The sequence below is a fragment of the Sus scrofa genome, chromosome 3, assembly GCF_000003025.6.
Source record: "Sus scrofa isolate TJ Tabasco breed Duroc chromosome 3, Sscrofa11.1, whole genome shotgun sequence".
In the NCBI taxonomy this organism is placed as follows: Eukaryota; Metazoa; Chordata; class Mammalia; order Artiodactyla; family Suidae; genus Sus; species Sus scrofa.
The window spans coordinates 125397978-125418387 of record NC_010445.4 but is presented as its reverse complement, the minus strand read 5'-3'; the positions used below and the strand labels follow the sequence as shown (position 1 = coordinate 125418387).

The 20410-nt window shown below is 36.2% G+C and overlaps 1 protein-coding gene across 10 annotated transcripts in view; it reads right to left on the bottom strand.

Annotated features, from left to right (window-relative positions):
• Nucleotides 1–20410, bottom strand: part of ROCK2 (Rho associated coiled-coil containing protein kinase 2) — a 140306-nt gene that overhangs the window by 74981 nt on the left and 44915 nt on the right. For all 10 annotated transcript variants that reach the window (XR_002342861.1, XR_002342860.1, XM_021087837.1 and 7 more), the window contains exons 2-3: nucleotides 1948–2029; nucleotides 113–213 (exon numbers count right to left, since the gene is read on the bottom strand). Coding sequence is in view for 8 of the 10 variants with exons in the window: in XM_021087837.1 (XP_020943496.1) it covers nucleotides 113–213; nucleotides 1948–2029 (183 nt within the window). In the remaining 2 variants the exon portion in view is untranslated. The remainder of the gene's footprint in view (nucleotides 1–112; nucleotides 214–1947; nucleotides 2030–20410) is intronic.

Genomic DNA, 20410 nt, shown 5'->3' with positions numbered 1-20410 from the left:
TTTTCTGACATGGCTGGACACTGAAATCAGATCTACTCAAGGGCCATTGATAGTGTTTCACAATACCATGTCACCAAAAGAAAAAGTAAAAAGAGAACAAATTTTTTCTTACCAACTGCACTTCACCAAAAGCACCTCTTCCAATAACTTTTACAACATCATAGTCTTCTGCCTTCATCTGTAGACCTCTGATCTTTTTTACAATTTTCTCATCTTCAAAAAAAGATCACCATATTGTAATATCAATCATCACATTTAAAAACAACATTTTAAAATCATCACCTTGTTTGTAAACAAATTTTTATTTTAAGGAACTGGGCCTAGTTTTCAGCTAAATCTTGTCAGTTCTTAAATGCTGCTGTTTAAAAATCTAAAATATATATCAACTTCACATCAAAAGACACAAACCCTACAGTTTAACACATAAAAACAAATACTGCTGACCACCAAAAAGTAGCAGTTATACTACTGTTTACGACTCTGTTGCTTGGCAAGTCAGATGAGAGCTGAAAGTGCGAGGACCCAAGCAATCCCAGAGTACACTCTTTTTTTTTTTCTGTCTTTTCTAGGGCCATTTCCCACGGCATGTGGAGGTTCCCAGGCTAGGGGTCCAATTGGAGCCGTAGCCTCCAGCCTACACCAGAGCCACAGCAACGCGGGATCCGAGCTGCATCTGCAACCTACACCACAGCTCATGGCAACACCGGATCCCCAACCCACTGAGCAAGGCCAGGGATCGAACCTGCAACCTCATGGCTCCTAGTTGGATTCATTAACCACTGCGCCAGAGTACACTCTTGAATCATGGCAGAAAACAGCTATGAAATTACTTGCAAGGCTCATATTCATGATGAATTTTGGCAGTCTATCTATTTGAAAAATAGTAATCATATATTGTAGATTTGGTAACTATTGGTAAGATTTTTTAATTAGGAAAATAGGCCAGTCTCTGACAATTCCAAATTAAAGAGCTTACTATATTCACATAAAGTATATATTAATTATTTTGAGAATTTCTTTTCTTTTGAGCTGCTCCAAAGGTTTTATTTATTTTTTTAAGACATGATTGTACTTTTCTTTTTTTAAATGATTTTTATTTTTTGCATTGTAGCTGGTTTACAGTGTTCTGTCAATTTTCTACAGTACAGCAAGGTGACCCAGTTATACATACATGTATACATTCTTAATTATTTTGAGAATTTCTTATTCTTAGAATCCAACTTCATTTACAAATTCACTGCAACATCAATACTAGCAAATATTAAAAGTTCTACATTTGGAGTTCCCGTCATGGCACAGCAGAAACAAATCCGACTAGGAATCATGAGGTTGCGGGTTCAATCCCTGGCCTCACTCAGTGGGTTAAGGATCCAGCGTTGCCATGAGCTGCGGTATAGGCCGCAAATGCAGCTCGGATCTGGCATTGCTGTGGCTCTGGCACAGGCTGGCAGCTGTAGATTCGATTAGACCCCGAGCCTGGAAATCTCCATATGCCGCAGGCACAGCCCTAAAAAGCAAAAAAAAAAAAAAAAAAAAGTCCTACATTAATGGCAGTAATTGTCATTGCATTATCTTTAACCAGGCTGAAATGTCTACATTTATACAAATATAAGAGCTCATTAAGTCTTCCGGATAATATAAAGCTAAATCCTAGAGTTGTTAATATTAATTTAAAACTTCTCTTGAAATTGCCATAAATGACCTGTCCTGAAATTGCTGGTCTTAATTCATACAAAATCTTAAACTTCACCTTACTTACTTTACATACTTTAATTGGTTTTGCAGTTTTGCTCTGAAAATAATGAATATTAGTATTTCAATAAATCAAATGGCAAATTAGAAACTACGTAATTTTAATGTTATGTTTGTTGACTGTAATAATATTAATTAAACATAAATATCTAAAGTAGAGTTATGTGATCAAATATGAAGTTTACACATACTTACATCTATTTAAGAAATTGTCTATATTCTTGTTTTTCCTCAAAGCAGGAAAATCCAAATCGAGGACCAAGGAATTTAAGCCATCCTGTTTAACAAAACATAAAAAGAGAAAAAAGAAAGATGTTAAATTTTCAAGCATTTGAGATAATGTCTTTAAATTTTATCATGTTCTTCTCACTAAATAAACATCAATCCATTTTGATGTGAAGTTGCCCACATAAAGTTTTTTTTTTTGCTTTTTAGGGCCGCACCCACGGCATATGGAAATTCCCAGGGCTCTCGGCAACGCCAGATCCCCCAACCCACTGAGCAAGGCTAAGGATCAAACTGGCACCCTCACAGATACTAGTCGGATTCGTTTCTGCTGCACTGCACGGAAACCCCATGATGTAGTTTTAATCAACAGAAAAATGTCTTTTAAAAATATGTATGTATCCTTGGAGTTCCCTGGTGGCCTAGCAGTGAAGGATTTGGGGCTGCTGAGTTTGATCCCTGGCCCAGGAACTTCTGCATGCCATGGGCACAGCCAAAAAAAAAAAAAAAAAAAAAAAAAGCTTCCACTATTATTCTTGCTAGTTTGATAAGACTTTCTCTCTTCAAATGTCTAATAAAATTTCACCAAGCTTTTGCCTTTAAGAAACACATCCAGACTAAGGAGCTTCTCATTCATTCGACAAGCATTAATTTTTGTGTCAAGTGCATACAAAGAACAGAAAATCTAAAAATAAGCAAGACACTAACTATCCTTACCCTCAGGAAACTCAGGCTTAAAACTAAATTTCCCCAAAAACCATGAAAACAGGATCATTCACTGGTCAAGTTTCTATTTTCTTGACTCACTTTCCTATATTTTCCAGACTTTCTACAACAAGCATTCATTAAACTTAAAATCAAACTGGGGAAAAGTACATACATATATAACTTGGTGAGGGTGGAAAAAAAAATACTAAGAAACAAAGTCTCAAAGTACTCAACAAATATTGTTGTGAAGGAAACTGTATTTCTAAAACACTACCACATATATAGTATCTCATCCCAAGTAATGCTGAGAAGGGTAAAAGGAAACTCTCTCATTTTAAAACTAAACTAACTTCAGAGAAACAGTGAGGTCCTACTGTACAGCACAGGGAACTATATGCAGTCTCTCGGGAGAGACCATGATAGAAGACAACATAAGAAAGGGACTGTATATATATACATTTATATATATATAAAATGTATGACTGGGTCACTTTGCAGTTCAACAGAAACCAGCACAACACTGTAAATCAATTATACTTTAATTTTAAAAAATCGTTTAAGATTTTCCATCAGGGCTCAGCGGAAACGAATCTGACTAGCATCCATGAGGATGCGGGTTCAATTTCTGGCCTAACTCAGTGGGTTAAGGATCCGGAGTTACTGTGAGCTCTGGTGCAGGTCGCACACATGGTTCAGATCTGGTGTTAATGTGGCTGTGGCATAGGCCGGCAGCTATAGCTCCAATTCAACCCCTAGCCTGGGAACCTCCATAAGCTGCAGGTGTGTCCCTAAAAAGACAAAAAAAAAAACCCTTTTTTAAAACCATATTACCTGAAAAATATAGTTAATTTAGAAATAAATATCAAAAGAGTAAAACTTTTAAAAATAAAAAATAAAACTAAAAGGAATGGCGATATATAAAAACTGATTCACTGTGCTATCCACCTGAAACTAATAAAACATTGTTAAGTCAACTATATTCCAATAAAAATTTTAAAAATAAACAACTAAACAACAGACTAAAGTTTAGAGAGTGTCTTTGGCATGCCCAAAGTCTTACTACTAGCAAATAATGTGACAAAGTACTAACTAAATCTTAGAGGTCCAATATACTTAATTCATCTCCCTGGTCTTAACAACCAGTAGAAGCTTCAAAGGGTAAAGAAGGAAGCTGGAGGAAAGCAGAAAACAAAAACAACAATAAAGAGAACTTTTGATAAGGGGAGAAAGAAAATGTGAGGAAAGTTACATGCAAAACTTAGAACGGTAACTTGAGTTTTTAATTTACTAATTCTAGAAGAACTGCACATATTATGTTTATTTACCATTCAGTTATATTTCATCTTTTTAATTTCTATTCTTAAAAAAATTAAATACTTTATGAAAATATTATTTAATAACAGAATGGGGGAGAGGTGTTAAGAGTAAACTGTAAATATTTCTAATCACAATTAAAACTATATATCCACTGATATCATTAATGAAGACACATTAAAACAATATTGATTCTCAAGTGAAAGGGGGAAAAATACATTAAAAAAAATACATAACTTCCAGTCAGGTTGAATCTGTTAAATTCACATTTTGAGGACCTCACTCCCACCTCCAACTCACAAATCCCCTCTCCAGGACAGCTGGATTGTTCTTCACAATAGCATGCTAAGCTATTTCTAACTACCAAAATATCAATATCTTTATTGGTACAATTTTGATATTTTAATAAGTTTAAAATACAAAATCTGAATTATGTATTTTTAGATATATCCAGATTTATATATATTCCATATTAAAACTTCAAATCAAAAAAATGTGCATTCATTTGGAAAGCCCTCTTCTGTAGTACCTCCATTAACCTCCACAAGAAGAAAAAATTTAAATTGACAAGGCCAAAGCTTCTATTAACAAGAATAAATATTCTCCTCTACCTCAAAGACTTTCCAAAAAAATGGAACATGAACACTTCATATTGAAATGATAAATCTCCATCTACACATAATGAAGACAAAAGAAATCTTTCTTCAAAACAAAACCACAGCCTGACATCAGGAAGAGGACTGAATCCTTGCTTATCCAATGGCATCTCCGAAAATTATCACAGAGAACTAGAGTTACATAAAGATTAAATAAACAGGAAAAAAAGTCTGTAAATAGTTTATAAATATTTTCCCATAATACCCCCACTAACATAGTCAGAGAGCTTTTTCAGCAGTTGGAACAATTGAGCAGTTGCTCAACTCAATGATACTACTACTTTTTAAACCATTTTTTAAAGATCAAATACTATTTCATTTGTGCACTGTCTTGTATTTATTTCTGAATAACACTAATACTTTAAATTCGATAATAATTTACATTAGAAGATAATGCTGAGGATAATACATATGTAAATATTTACATTTATACTTGACGTCCTATGTTTATAAATTTTATATTTGAAACTTTCTATAGTATCACCTTTTAAGAAAACAAATGCTGAATTTTGGAGTTCCCATCATGGCACAGCGGAAACAAATCCGACTAGGAACCATGAGGTTGCAGGTTCGATCCCTGGCTTCGATCAATGGGTTAAGGATCCGGCATTGCTGTGAGCTGCGGTGTAGGTCGCAGACGCAGCACAGATCCCATGTTGCTGTGGCTCTGGCGTAGGCCAGCTGCTACAGCTCCAACTGGACCCTTAGCCTGGGAACCTCCACACGCCATGGGTGCGGCCCTAAAACGACAAAAAAAGACAAAAAAAAAAAAAAAAAAAAAGCTGACTTTTTAAGATACTGTATTTTCAGTATATGAAATTGATACTGAGATCCAGTTGTTGGATTAGCTCAAGACTTGATTGAAAGCCTATGCCTATGTCATTAAGCAGTTTCATTTAAACTTTAGATGGTAAGATTTTTTTTTTCAAATGTCTGTGATTTCAACTGTTTTTTTTTCTTAGAAAGTGATACTAAAACTGAGATAAGGAAACATTTAAAAGAATAAAACTTGTATTAAAGGAAAGCTTACAACCAAAAACTTTAAAGCAATGAAGAAAATTAACACTATTTGTCCCTTCTGCTCCCCACTTTCAAATGCACAGAAATGACAGGAGAACACTTAAAAGTCATAGCCCCACTGAAAGGAAAGAAAAGGAAAAAAACACCAACACTGAAAAGGAAAAAAACAAAACTACCACCAATTATTCAACAAGAAGCAAGAAAAATGCCAAGCGATGAGAAGGAGCTAAAGTCAAAAGATGCACTGGATTTCAGAGCAGAAGGCAGCAGACCAACAACTGAGAATGAGAAGAACCTAAATGTAGTAATGGACCAAAACCAGACTGATTACTGGGAAAACAGTAGCTAGAATGAAAATCTCGGCTCCTAAAAAAAACATACACACACAAAAAACTTACTGCCCAAGCTTTATATGAAACTACATAGGCCAGACACAGCTTTAAAATAAATCTTGAGCTAATAAGCCCCAAGAGTTTGCCCAGTACCAGAGTTCGCACATCTCTGATATTATTAGCTGAAAATATGTGAATCAGCCCAATACTGGAACTGGGTTGTATGTAAAAAGTTAGCATCAAAAGAAGGCAGAGAAAGGTTACATATCCTATTGTCTTTCTGAATAAACAGGTACAAGCCAATACCCAGTTTTTCCCATTTTACAATTATTACGGTAGAAAAAAATAGATTATATTGGCCTATTTTCCTAACTTTTCCAAAATTTCATACCTTAGTTGCCAAGAAGGAATGAAGCATTGGACTTGAATTTACTTTCACTATATAAACTGCTTCTAAATAACAGTTTTTTAAATCTCCAAATAAAATGCAATCACCAAAAGGAGGGGGCGCCTTCACCAACCTGAAAGTCTAAAGTGATAAGCAAAATGATGAAGACATTCTTCTAGGAATTTCGATTGTTAAATGCAGCACAAATTACCTTCTAGCTAAAAATTTCAAACAGTTATGAGTTACCAGTATATGGGTGGTATTAAAGCCCTAAAACTGGGTAAGATCACTAATGCAAAGAGTGAAAACAAACAAAAAAGGATTCTGAGATACACAAATATTGAGACTGTGGAGTACAGGAGACTGAAAAGCAAAAATAAAGAAGGAATAAAATCAAGACTGCTGCTTAGAAACCAGGTAGAATCTAGCAAAGATGGAGGGCATGATCCACAAAGTCGAGTAAATCAAGACTGAGATGTGAGCAGCTGGGAGGTCATCAGTGACTTTTATGAAAGCTCTTTAGATTATAAATTTGTTATTTCCAAGTTACTGTTCACCACTTTCTTGGTACTTCTATTCTCTAATTGCTGTACTTTTAAAAAACAAAATAAAAACCTCTTTCAAGATGGTACTGTGAGAAAGTTCCCACTGACTCAGCAGTAAGGAGCCTAACTAGTATCCATGAGGTTGTGGGTTCAATCCCTGGCCTCACTCGGTGGGTTAGGGATCCAGCACTGCCATGAGCTGCAGTTTAGGCCAGCAGTCCCTAGACTGGGAACTTCCATATGCCACCCCTGCAGTCCTAAAAAGCAAAAAAAAAAGAAAAGAAAGAAAAAGAAATGGTACCATGAATTCACATGCATAGACCCTAAATAATGCCTAGCATTCAACCTGACCAATAGTTACATGATACTTGATATTAAACTATTTATATTTTATCTACCTAAAACTATAACTAAATTATACAGATCAATATGGTATTTATTAATAATAGGAACTTTTCTTGACTACTTTGTGCCATGTGCTGTGCGAGGCACTGTACATGGAATCATTTTAATCCTCACAATAATGTGTAATCTAGATACAATCATTATACTCACATTTAGCAGGCAAAGAAACTGACCTTTAGAGAGGTTAGAAAACTTGCCCCAGCCCATATAAGTGACAGAATTATAATTTTACAATGTTTATACTTTATTACTGAACTTAAGAGTTAATAAAATTATTTCTTTAAAAGAATACTGAGCAATATTCAAGTTTTAAAGTTAAGACAACAAATAGGAAACATATTTCTGTGTATCTGCTGTACAGATAAGTGACCAGGAAATGTTATTCAAATGAATTTGTAATACATTTCCTTATTCTGTTATTATAACTACAAATATAAGGATAAAAACAGTAGGGCCAAACAAATCCATCATTAGCAAATAAAATACAAATTTGATTTACTTATTTTTAGGGCCGCACCCTTGGCATATGGAAGTTCCCAGGCTAGGGGTCAAATTGGAGCTGTAGCTGCCGGCCTACACCACAGCACACATGGCAACGCTGGATCCTTAATCCACTGATAGAGGTGAGGGATCGAACCTACATCCTCATGGATACCAGTCAGGTTCGTTACTGCTGAGCCACAAGGGGAACTCTGTAAAATACCAATTTTAAAGCCACCCTATATGCACACAGAAAAACTTCTGAATCTTAAATATACTTCATATTATTTTTTTTTGTCTTTTGAGGGCCACTATTTTTACAGTACTTTCTATTTCACCTAGAAAAATCTAAGTAATGTTAATTAATCTACTATCTTTAGTCTACATCAATTGAATAAAGTACTTAATGCTTACTTTACAATATAGCTTTTTAAGTACATCAGTCTAAGACCTTTCAGCCAAATTAATGCCAAGCTAAATGTATCCTGTCACCTCACCAAAAAAGAATATTTGAAGTAAAAGAGTTATCTAAGAAAATAAGGAATAAAAAATATGGGGTGAAAATGTCTTGCACATATTTTGTGTCACATAAATTCACTGTAAGCTTGAGGAGCCATTTTGGCCAGCACAAGAACAGTTTCCTTGTTTGCTTGTATAAATCTTTAGCTGCCTATAACCAACCATAGTAAAAACAGCTCTTAAAGTGCCCTATAAAACAAGACAGGTGGTATATTACTGAAGTAATAGGTGTCTAATAGAGTAAGATTCATATTCAGAACACTTAGAGGGATATTATAACAGAAACTTACTTTTACTTAAAGTCTGAACTCTGAATTGTGGGGACAGGGAACCTCCTTTGAACAAAGAATACAGCTCCCACTGGTCTTAAGCTTTCTAATTAAGTCTCTGCATTTGAACAGGCACCTGATTCCTAGTGCCTTCATTTGTAAAATGGAGATAACAGTCTATAAAATTATTCTGGTGAGCTGTTCTCGCTTATAAAATTGACTATTTAAATAATAGGGCAAGGAGTGGAGCAGGGTAAGGCCCTTTCCCGGAGACCACATGTATTTTGACTTTTTCTTTTGCCTCAGGCTCCAAAATGGCTCAGGAATGTCAAGACATTACTCTTTTCCCCTCTTGCCTCACAGACTAATACGGCTCAGCACAGCACTCTTCCAGATCCCCCTTCATTTTATTCTAGTTTATTTTTACAGCCACAGCTGTGGCATATGGAAGTTCCCAAGCCAGGAACTGAATCCAAGCAGAGCTGTGACAACACCTGGATCCTTTAACCCACTGCTCTGGGCAAGGATTGAACCCACACCTCCACAGCTACCCGAGCCGCTGCAGTCAGATTTTTAACCCATGTTCCACAGCAGGAACTCCAAAATTTTTGACTTTTATTTTTGTTCATAATAGGTTTTTGCATTTTTAAGTATGGTGATGAAATATTATTTATCTCGACTATAGCGATTTTTTTGGCACTCCCTCCTCTCAAGTTTAGTGCCCAAGGTAAGTGTCTCCTGGCCCCACCTGTGCCCCAGTTCTTCTCCTAAGAGACTGACTGAAATCTCTACAATTAAACAATCATTAACTATGGCATAGCTTAATGTTAAGGAAGGGAGTTCCTGTCATGAACCCAACTAGGATCCATGAGGATGCGGGTTCGATCCCCGGCCTCAATCAGTGGATTAAGGATCTGGCATTGCTGTGAGCTGTGGTATGTGTCGCAGATGTGGCTCGGATCCCATGTTGCTGTGGCTGTGGTGTAGGCCGGTAGCTGCAGCTCTGATTTGACCACTAGCCTGGGAACCTCCACATGCCTCAGGTGCAGCCCTAAAAAGCCAAAAAAAACAAAACAAAACAAAAATAAAACAAATGTGAAAGGAATCACCAATTGATACAAAGTTTTAGAAGGAGAATTAAGTGAAAAGTAGAAGAGAACTAAGGTAATATTACTGGTACAATGATAAAAATAAAGCAGCTGTCACTTACAGAGTGCTTGGATATTAGACACTACACCAAACTCTCCACATAACATCACTTCATTTAATTCACTTGATTTTTTTTTTTCTTTTTTTTTTCTTTTTAGGGCTGCAGCTGCAGCATATGGAAGTTGCCAAGGTAGGGTCTGAATCGGAGCTAAAGCTGCCGGCCTGCACAACAGCCACAACACTAGATCTGAGCTCCACCTGCAACCTACACCACAGCTCACAGCAATGCCAGATCCTTAACCCACTGAGGGGGGCCAGGAATAGAACCTACATCCTTGTGGATCCTAGTCGGGTTCGTTTCCACTGAGCCACAACTGGAACTCCGCGTTTGATTTTCCAAGCAGACTATAGAAGTAAGTATTATTACCATTTTCTAATTGAAGGAATTAAGCTTAGAGAACTTAATTTCCCAGATTCCCCTTTATTTTATTTTATTTTATTTTAGAAGTAGTAGGTTTGGGATTGGCCCAATGCTGGTTCAATTAATTATTTGTATTTTTAATATTTTAACTAGATTCTAAATTTTTCCTCTAAAAATATTAAGTCAATGGGAGGATATGAATCAAAGTACTCTTCATAATGTAGCATAATGTTCAGAAATAAATAAATAAAATTAAGTTCAAATTATATCTATATTATTGGACTTTGGTTTATACATTAACAACTATATCTTTTCCTCTAAAAAGTTAGTTTTCCTCCTTAAGGAATAGATAATATTTTACTACTCCCTATAATAGAAAAGAGAAAATCATCAACACCTCTTGATTATAAAACATCAAAATATTAGGACATCACCTGTCTGAATCCTATTCTTAAGATTGGTATTCAACTGAAAAACTACTGGCGGATAAAATTTTGCCATTCTCATACTAGTTGTGGACAGAACATACTGTTAAAGAACAAAATTTTAATTAAGGTCCCCAACAGAAACATATTTGATATATCCCATTTCTTACTAAATGATGTTCAAATATAAACTAGGTAATTAAAAGCAAATATGATTTCCTTAAAATCCTGTTAAAAACCTAGAACAGGAAAGTAATATGAACATCATGAAAAACATGAGTGAGGGGATATCCAAGTAATACTAGGTCAGAAGAAGGAGAGATTCTGGAATACAGGTAAAGTTCTGTTTCTTGCTCTGAGTGCTAATTCTATCAAAAGTGTTTAGACTGTAAAAATTCATCATATATATGTATAATATATATACTTTTTTCTGTGTGTGTATATATACACATCAATAAAAATATTTTGAATGTATTAGCTAACAATGAATTAATTAACAAGATAATGTCACAGGGGCAAATAGACAGTAAAACTTTTTTTTTTTTGTCTTTTTCTAGGGCCACACCTGCAGCATATGGAGGTTCCCAGGCTAGGGGTCCAATCAGAACTGCAGCTACTGGTCTACACCGCAGCCACAGCAACGTCAGATCCGAGCAGTGTCTGTGAACTACACCACAGCTCATGGCAATGCCAGATCCTTAACCCACTGAGTGAGGCCAGGGATCAAACCCGCAACCTCGTGGTTCCTAGTCAGATTTGTTAACCACCGAGCCACAACAGGAACTCCAACAGTAAAACATTTTAAAACCGGTATACCATCACTGTTCTCCAGCATTTTCAAATATCTAATACACTGTCAACTTAATCAAAGAGGAAGTATGATTTAAAACTCAAGTCTGCTGAATTTCAAAGAAGGTCTTCCATTATAGAGACTTATCCTTCAAACACTTTTAAGTCTTTATTTGTGCTTGGGATGCTGGGAGAGAAGGGGTCACTGGAGTCATACCATGTTTCTTATAAATCTTAAAACCAACCCAGTAATTGTAAAAGAGAAGTGGACAACTGCACTTGGGGTGAGTATGAGACAGAGTCAAAAGAATTTCAAACACAAAACTATCCTTCTCTATTACTAGACATGTCACTGTTTTATATGTCACTATAGTTTTTACCAATATATTTTAAAACTAAAATGATTTAAATCTTTCATTTTATATCCCACATAAAAAGAATCAATGAAAATACTTCAGTATCACATCATTATACTCACTGACATAATATCCTGTTTTCCAGTCAAATATTAAGATCTAATATTTGAAAATCTAACAATGAACTTCTAATCTAAACAATGAACTTCTTAAGGCACAAGAAAGTACTTTATAAACCAAGTTCACAGGAAAATCAAAGGGCAAAAATGAATACCCACAGAGTTCCCATTGTGACTCAGTGGTATCAAACCTAACTAGGATTCATGAGGATGCAGGTTCAATTCAATCCCTGGCCTCGCTCAGTGGGTTAAGGATCCAGCGTTGCTGTGAGCTGCAGTGTAGGTCACAGGCTTGGCTTGGATTTGGCGTTGCTGTGGCTGTGGTGTAAGCCAGTAGCTGCAGCTCTGATTCGACCCCTAGCCTGAGAACTTCCATTAGCCACGGGTGTGGCCCTCAAAAGACAAAAACCAAAAACAAAACAAATCACATTGGGAAATCCACCTTCATTAAGCACCTACTTTGTGCCAGAATAGAGTAGAATCACTTTCTCATTAAAGTCCCATAAAAACCCCCACTGAAAAAGGAATGTAAGAAATGAATAAGTGTTTTAGGACAGAGCCATTTAGGTACATAACAAAAGCAGAAGTTCGAACCAAAAGCAGTTATTTCTGTACCCACACAACTACAACTAGCAACAGTAAAGGACGTTTCAGCAAAAAAGAAAAACAGTTGAGGGAATTTCTTTTTTCAGTAACATGTCTAAAAATTAGAAAGAATTTTAAAACCTTTTAAATTAAATATCTGTCCCATCTCTCTTTTGTCCACCATAGGTGCACTCCTCTACACATAAAAGAAGTCTTGGAAAGACCATTCTTTGCAGTATATTTTGGCCTGTTTTACATTTTGGTAGTCTATAAATTTATATTTGGCAGAGAAAAGGTCCAATTGTTAGAATGACTTATAAACTAATGGTTTAGGCAAATCTAAAGTTTCAAAGGCTACTTATCAATTATCATTTCATATATAACTCCTCTGCTTACTGCTCAATTTCTGGCAATAAGAGCACTTCAAGTAGGAATAATAATTTCTTGTCAATCAATTTAGAGACACATTAGCATCACTGGTTTAAAGGAAAAGAAAATTACTTAATAACACTGAACATAAAATCATCCTTAATTGGAACTCATAAACAGCCATAATTTTCCTACACTCAAAGGGAGAAGGAAATGAAACAAACACGTATCCGAACTTCATTCTAAAAACCATTTTCTATGGCATAACTCTGTCTGCTTCTACCCTGAGACCCAGTACCATATTTTCGAGTATCCATCAAATAACCAACAGACCTCAGAAATCTCCCACGTTGGGTAAATGTACTCAATGGGAATGTATAAGATGATCCACTGAGACACAAGATGAAAATATTATAATTTTGCACATTTAACCTTAAAAAATTTTAACACGGGAGTTGTCAGCAACATCTCGCTCTTGTTAGCTTTCATTGAATTATAACATACTACAGCTTACATACACCTAGATTTTTAAAAACTTACTAGTAGAAAGATTACCAAGCAGATTAAAAAGCAATCCTGTTTTGGATACAAACATATACCAAAGATTACCAAATTTACAATTTAATTATATACAATTTATTGTATGTCAATTATTTTCAATAAAGCTATTTTGTGCTATGTATATAATCACAAGATTTAAGATAATAACAAAATGGAAGTAGTACAAACAGAAAGCAAATGTCAGTGTTGACTCTTCAACCTCTTATATAAGCTCTTACTGCCCAAAATATGAGGTTAAAAACAACAACAAACTAATCACATAGCTCCTCCCAAGTTAAGTTACCTGAAGCCTATGTGAGATACGGAATTAATTTATAACCGCTAATGATTTACACAATATGTACTGCTATAACCTGAATTTCTATAACAAACTGGAAAATAAGGGAATAATTCAAATATTAAATAAAATATACAAAATTTTTTCCAGTTTGTTAATGTTTTTAAATGATGGGCAAGCTTTCCCAAATTAAAAAGAAAGCCTTAGAATATAGGATGACATTCAGAAAAAAGCCAAAAATCATGAAGAAATCCTTTTTAAAATACAAACATTAGCTTCAAAAACCCCTACTACACTGATAATGACATTAAGCTATCTAGTATGGTTACAAGTACAGGTGAAAAAGCTAAGACATTTCTCCTTTGTTCTTAAAAAAAAAAAAAAAAACAATTAAAAAAAAAACTGATAAAGAGGTAAAAAGGCTTTCAGAGGCCTAAATCTCAAAAAAAAAAAAAAAACCAAAAAAAAAAAAACAAAACAAAAAAAGGTCAAGCTTCAGGGCATAAAGCTGCAGACATTCATAAGTTTATATTGTGGCTCACTAGGTTAAGAACCTGACTAGTATCTATGAGGATGCAGGTTCAATCCCTGGCCTCACTCAATGGGTTAAGGATCCCGTGTTGCTGCAGCTGCAGCATAGGTTCTAGATGCAGCTCGATCCCATATTGCTATGGCTGTGTGGCTGCGGCATAGGCCATTGGATGGGAAATTCCACATGCCGTGGGTGCAGCCTTAAAAAGAGCAAAAAAAAAAAAAAAAAAAAAAAAAGCTGCAGGCATTCAAATGTCTGTGAAGCTAGCTAGAAAAATGCCAACAGAGACTTCACTGTGTTGATCAAATTTTTTTAATTGAACTATTGTTTTTGTTAGTGTTCTGGTTAAAATCTGTATGGATTTTGCAGAGTCTATTCTTAACTCTCATAAACCCACTTAGTTGTGGTGCTTGATTTTTGCAGAACACTGAGCTTTTCAGAAATTCACACTTCATGTTAATGACTGAACAAAACCAAAGCCATCACATTTTAAAACCTAACAGAAACATGAAAATAAATCTCTATAATTATTTGCATAATATTTAATGTCCGCATTCTATACAGCACTTTACAAATTTTCATTAAACTTAATGATAAATGTTTGAAAGCCTCTTGTGTGTTTCAGGGGTATTTTTTATTTATTTTTTATTTAAGTATAGTTGATTTATAGCATTGTGTTAACTGATAATTTAACATCAAATAAGGGTTTGTTTGTTTTTTAAAAATTCAGACACCATTTGGAAACACTTGATTTTTTAAATGACTGAAATGTATGAAAAACATTATGGTAAAAAACTAAATGTATTTTCTTGAGAGCAAGTATCTTTGGGATGCACACAGAAAAAATAATTGAAAAGTTGAGTAATTGAAAGGTTGTTAAAAGTAAAAAAATAAATTACACTGTAAGAGAAGTTTACTATACAACTGGAAGAAAGTACATACTTTTTCTAACCTGAGCAATTAAACTATGGTTGGATACTATTACAATGAAGAAATGACTTAAAACATACTGTATTCTCAACAGTAAATTTCTTAAAAAAAAAAAAAAAAAACCTCCATATTTTAAGGACAATCTTTGCAGTAGTAACCACTGACAGAGCTGAAACTGAAATAGAAAAAAACTGCCTCCGGAAAACCTTGCATACAGTACTATACATGAAATTCACTCACCGCATCATTCACAGATAGGTTTTTACAAGAAATTAAATCCTTAAGAGCAAAAGTACTGCAGTTCCTGCTATGGCACAGTGGGTTAGGATCTGGCTTGTCTCTGTGGAGGTACTGGTTTGATCCCTGGCCTGGCACAGTGGGTTACGGATCTGGTGTTGTTGCAGCTGTGATGTAGGCTGCAGCTCAGGCTCAGATTCAGTCCCTGGCCTGGGAACTTCCATATGCTGTGAGTGTGGCCAAGAGAAAGAAAGAAAAAAACAATAAAAAAAGCACAAAGTGCTATGTCACCAACACTGTAAAATTTATAGAAATAAGGAGTTCCCATCATGGCACAGTGGTTAACGAATCCGACTAGCAACCATGAGGTTGCAGGTTCGGTCCCGCGCTTGCTCAGTGGGTTAACGATCCAGGGTTGCCGTGAGCTGTGGTGTAGGTTGCAGACGCGGCTCGGATCCCTGCGTTGCTGTGGCTCTGGTGTAGGCCAGCGGCTATGGCTCTGATTCGACCCCTAGCCTGGGAACCTCCATATGCCGCTGGAGCGGCCCAAAGAAATAGCAAAAAGACAAAAAAAAATAAAAATAAAAAAAGAAAAAAAATAAAAGAAATAAGATTGTTAGAGTATAACAGAATTTTTCAATTCTTGTAGTGAGATGAAAAATGACCATAAAAATTTTTAGTTTCAAACAAAAGTTTTCTTAGCTATCTTGCCACAATGAACTTTTAAAAGTTATTGAGCTTACAGATGAATTACTATTTTTCTTATATAAAAAGACAATGTTCCAAATTTGCTGACCTTACCTATGATAACAAGTACTTATTAACTGTATGCTGGTATCTGGGGGAAAAAAATTAGATTAGACTTACTGGATAGCTTAGATTTTGTTTAAGTAAACAACAAGTTAACAAGTAAGGAAAGAAAAACTATTTTTGGAAGAAATTCTTGCCATGTAAGGATTATTTTTGAAAAGGGCTGTGTCTGGAAATGTTTCCATCCATATGCGAATTTTACAGATAACAAGACACTTTGCCTATTAAAATTGTTTTTCACCTTTCACACCCATGTTTTAAAAACTTGAAAACATAATTTTCTGACCCAGTTAAAGATGTTCAGCAGGTTTTAAACCTATGTGCTAAAATATACAAATACAATTTTTTTTTTTTTTTTTAGTCTTTTCGCCTTTTCTAGGGCTGCTCCTGTGGCATATGGAGGTTCCCAGGCTAGGGGTCGAATCGGAGCCATAGCCGCTGGCCTATGCCAGAGCCACAGCAACGCGGGCACCCGAGCCGCAGCCGCGTCTGCAACCTACACCACAGCTCACGGCAACGCCGGATCATCAACCCACTGAGCAAGCGCAGGGACCGAACCCGCAACCTCATGGTTCCTAGTCGGATTCGTTAACCACTGCACCACGACAGGAACTCCCTACAATTATTTCTCATTTGTTTTCAAGAACTAACCTCATCAGGGAAAACATACACTAATTTCAACAACCACACAAAAAAGTACATAACTGCTAGGCAAAATTGGAAAGTAAGTTTTTTGATTAATAACTTCAGCCACTGATATACTGTGCTTCTTCCACTTGTATCCATATCTTTGTGAAATCGAAAAAAGAAAAAAAAAAAAAAATCCTGCGATAGTCCTTAAAACCCAGTAGCAAAATAAACTGAACTTCAAACCTGATCTTTAATTCACTGTGACAACATTAAGCCAAAAAATTTTAAAGCAATTAAGCATATTTAGTGAGAAAAATTTCGGTAGTCTCATAAAATTATCTCAAAAAATATTTATAGGGAGTTCCCGTCGTGGCTCAGTGGTTAACAAATCCTACTAGGAACCATGAGGTTGCAGGTTCCATCCCTGGCCTTGCTCAGTGGGTTAAGGATCCGGCGTTGCCATGAGCTATGGTGTAGGTCGAAGATGCGGCTTGGATCTGGTATGGCTGTGGCTCTGGCGTAGGCCGGCGGCTACAGCTCCGATTGGACCCCTAGCCTGGGAACCTCCATATGCCATGGGTAAGGCCCTAAAAAAGGCAAAAAGACCGAGAAAAAAAAAAAAGTTACAGAGTTAGCCTATACTTTTGAACTCCTATTTTATCACTTATGTGCATAATAGAATATATGCCCCCAAAACTACTATGTAAATATTTAGCCAGCATCTTGGTATCAACATATACAAAACAATTCATACTTTCTCATTCAAATCTTACCTACTCTATATCTAAGAAGCTGTGTCATTTTATGTAAGTCAGATTCAGAAATCCTTTTCTTCATCTTTTACATCAGAGGAAATATCTGCTGATAGTTCCTCTAAGATCTCAGAGGTATTCCCTTCTCCACTCCATTACCTATGTTTTGCTCAGATTCTCATTACCTTTAATCACCCTCTGCTCCAGTCCATCACCAGTCTCCTATTGAGTAGTCAATCTCCTTGAAATTTAAATGTTTGTTTCATGCCCTCCTTAAAACTATTCAACAGCTTACAAATACTCAGAGAATGAATTCTAAAACCCTTAACTAGTATTCAAAATTCTCTGCCATCTGGGCCTACCAACTTTCCCCAATTTTACTTCCCATTATTCTATTACTCTTCATTCATATTTCCTCTAGATTTGTACTGCCCAATAGAGAAGCCACTGGCAACAGGTGGCCATTGAGCACTTGAAATGTGCTAGCCCAAACTGAGATATGCCGATATAGACAATGGATTTCAAAGACTTAGTACCAAAATAAGAATGTAAGATTTAGTACCAAAATAAGAATGTAAAATATCTCATTAATAACTTTTAATATTGATTACATGTTAAAATGATAGTATTTTGGTTATACTGGGTTAAATATATTAATAAAATTAATTTTCACCTCTATTTTTTTAAAATATGGCTACTAGAAAATTTTAAATTTTATTTTTGGCTCACATTATATCTCTATTTGATAGCACTGCCTATACCAACAAAACTTTAACCTTTCACATTTTTCTGCCCTCATAATTTAATTTACATCAACCTTTCACCACAGAACACTTATCATTTGGTAAGAAGCAACCATGTACCATGACTGAGTGCTAAGCGTAAAAAAATGTTCTTGGGAGTTCCCATGGGGACTAGTAATGAACCCAACTAGTATCCATGAAGATGTGGGTTCAATCCCTGGCTCCCTGGCCTTGCTCAGTGGGTTAAGGATCTGGCCTTGCTGTGGCTGTGCTGTAGGCCAGCAGCTACAAATCCGATTCAGCCCCTAGCCTGGAAACTTCCGTATGTCACAGGTTCAGCCCTTAAAAAAAAAAAGCAAGAAAATACTCTTCCTGATCATCTCTACTTGGCAAATCTTATGTCTGTTTCAAGACCCGCTCAAATGCAACTTATTTCCATGAAACCTTCTTTGATACTCCAGGGTAAAAATTTCCCATCTTCTGAACTTTGACATATTACATGCTCTTCAAGGAACATGTCACTTTCTACTTATAAGAGGACTGGTGATGCAATCAACTAAAATTAAATAAGCTATATTTACTAAAGCAAGAAAGTAGGTATTTGTGTATTATTTATATAGATATGCAATTCAATTATTATCTTGAATGTTTTTCATGATCTTTTTACCTTCCTGCTCTAGCTGAAACTTTATTTTTTCCCTTGATGACACTATCTTACATTACAAATCTCACAAATGGTGGAGCTGCAGGTGGGGTAAGTGGTCTCTGCTCCTAATGGTCACTCTTAGACCACTCTTCCTCTTCCCTTCTGTAAAGCCTAAGCCTTTTTTTTTTTTTTTTTTTTGTCTTTTGTCCTTTTAGGGCCACACTTGCAGCACATGGAGGTTCCCAGGCTAGGAGTCCAATCGGAGCTACAGCTGCCAGCCTACACCACAGCCACAGCAATACCAGATCCGAGCCGTGTCTGCAACCTACACCACAGCTCACAGCAACGCCGGATCCTTAACCCACTGAGCGAGGCCAGGGATAGACCTGAAACCCATGGTTCCTAGTCGATTCGTTTCCGCTGTGCCACGACGGGAACTCCAGTAAACCCTAAGCTTTGAAATACAGCATCAACCACCCACCACCCTTATGACCACCCTCCCACCATCACTAACCCTCGGTCTTTAAAGATTTTAGCTCCTTGCTCACACTCTCTAACACTAATCCTGTCATAATTCTTGGTGGTGTGATTATACTCCTAGATAGCCTAATACCCTGGACAATAACTTCTATAGTCTCCTTAACCCTATCATTGCCAATAATTGCCACACTGTCAGAATCTCAATTTTAAACATCCTCTTCAATGACCACCACCTCTCCTAGCTTTCCAGCTCACTCTAACATTTCAACTCTAAAAATCTTTTGACTTTAATCCATATTCTATCATTTTCTACTATTCTTCATCCTCTCCCACTCTTACGTTTTACTCTTATATATAATTTATATTTCAGTCAATTATCATAATCACTACCGTGTGTGCTTACCACATGCTCCTCTCACTTAATCATACTCCCCTGGAAAAACTACATCATTGGTTAAATCCAGCTCTTGCTCTACTCAGTACTTGTACTTCCAGAGCTAAACCTGACTTAAGAAAACACATACAACCACGCTCAAATGGCCCTTAGCTAACTGGCAATCCTACACTGTTCCCTGGTCCAGTCTCTCTCCTACTCTCTACTTTCACACTTTCTCCTCTCTCCTCAAATCTCAAAAACCTCTTCCCCCAACCTCATTCTCAGCTAAGGTCCTAACTTCTTACGCTGAGAACCTGCAAAGCTTTCATCACCAAATCTGTCCATACTCCTGCCTCTGTGTCCATATATTCTTTCCTTCCTGCCATTGTATCATATCATAAATTATAGCACATCATATCGTATTAGCAGCTATAGCCAATCCCTCACCTGTGCCCTTAATCTCCCATTCCCTCTCCCCTCGTAAAGGACAACCCAGCAATTCTCCTCTGTTTCCTCCACCCCCGCCCCACAGCCAACCTATCATCTCTTCATCTTTTATTTTGTCTATATTTGATTTTTGCCATTGGCATAGAAACATACTGTTATTTTT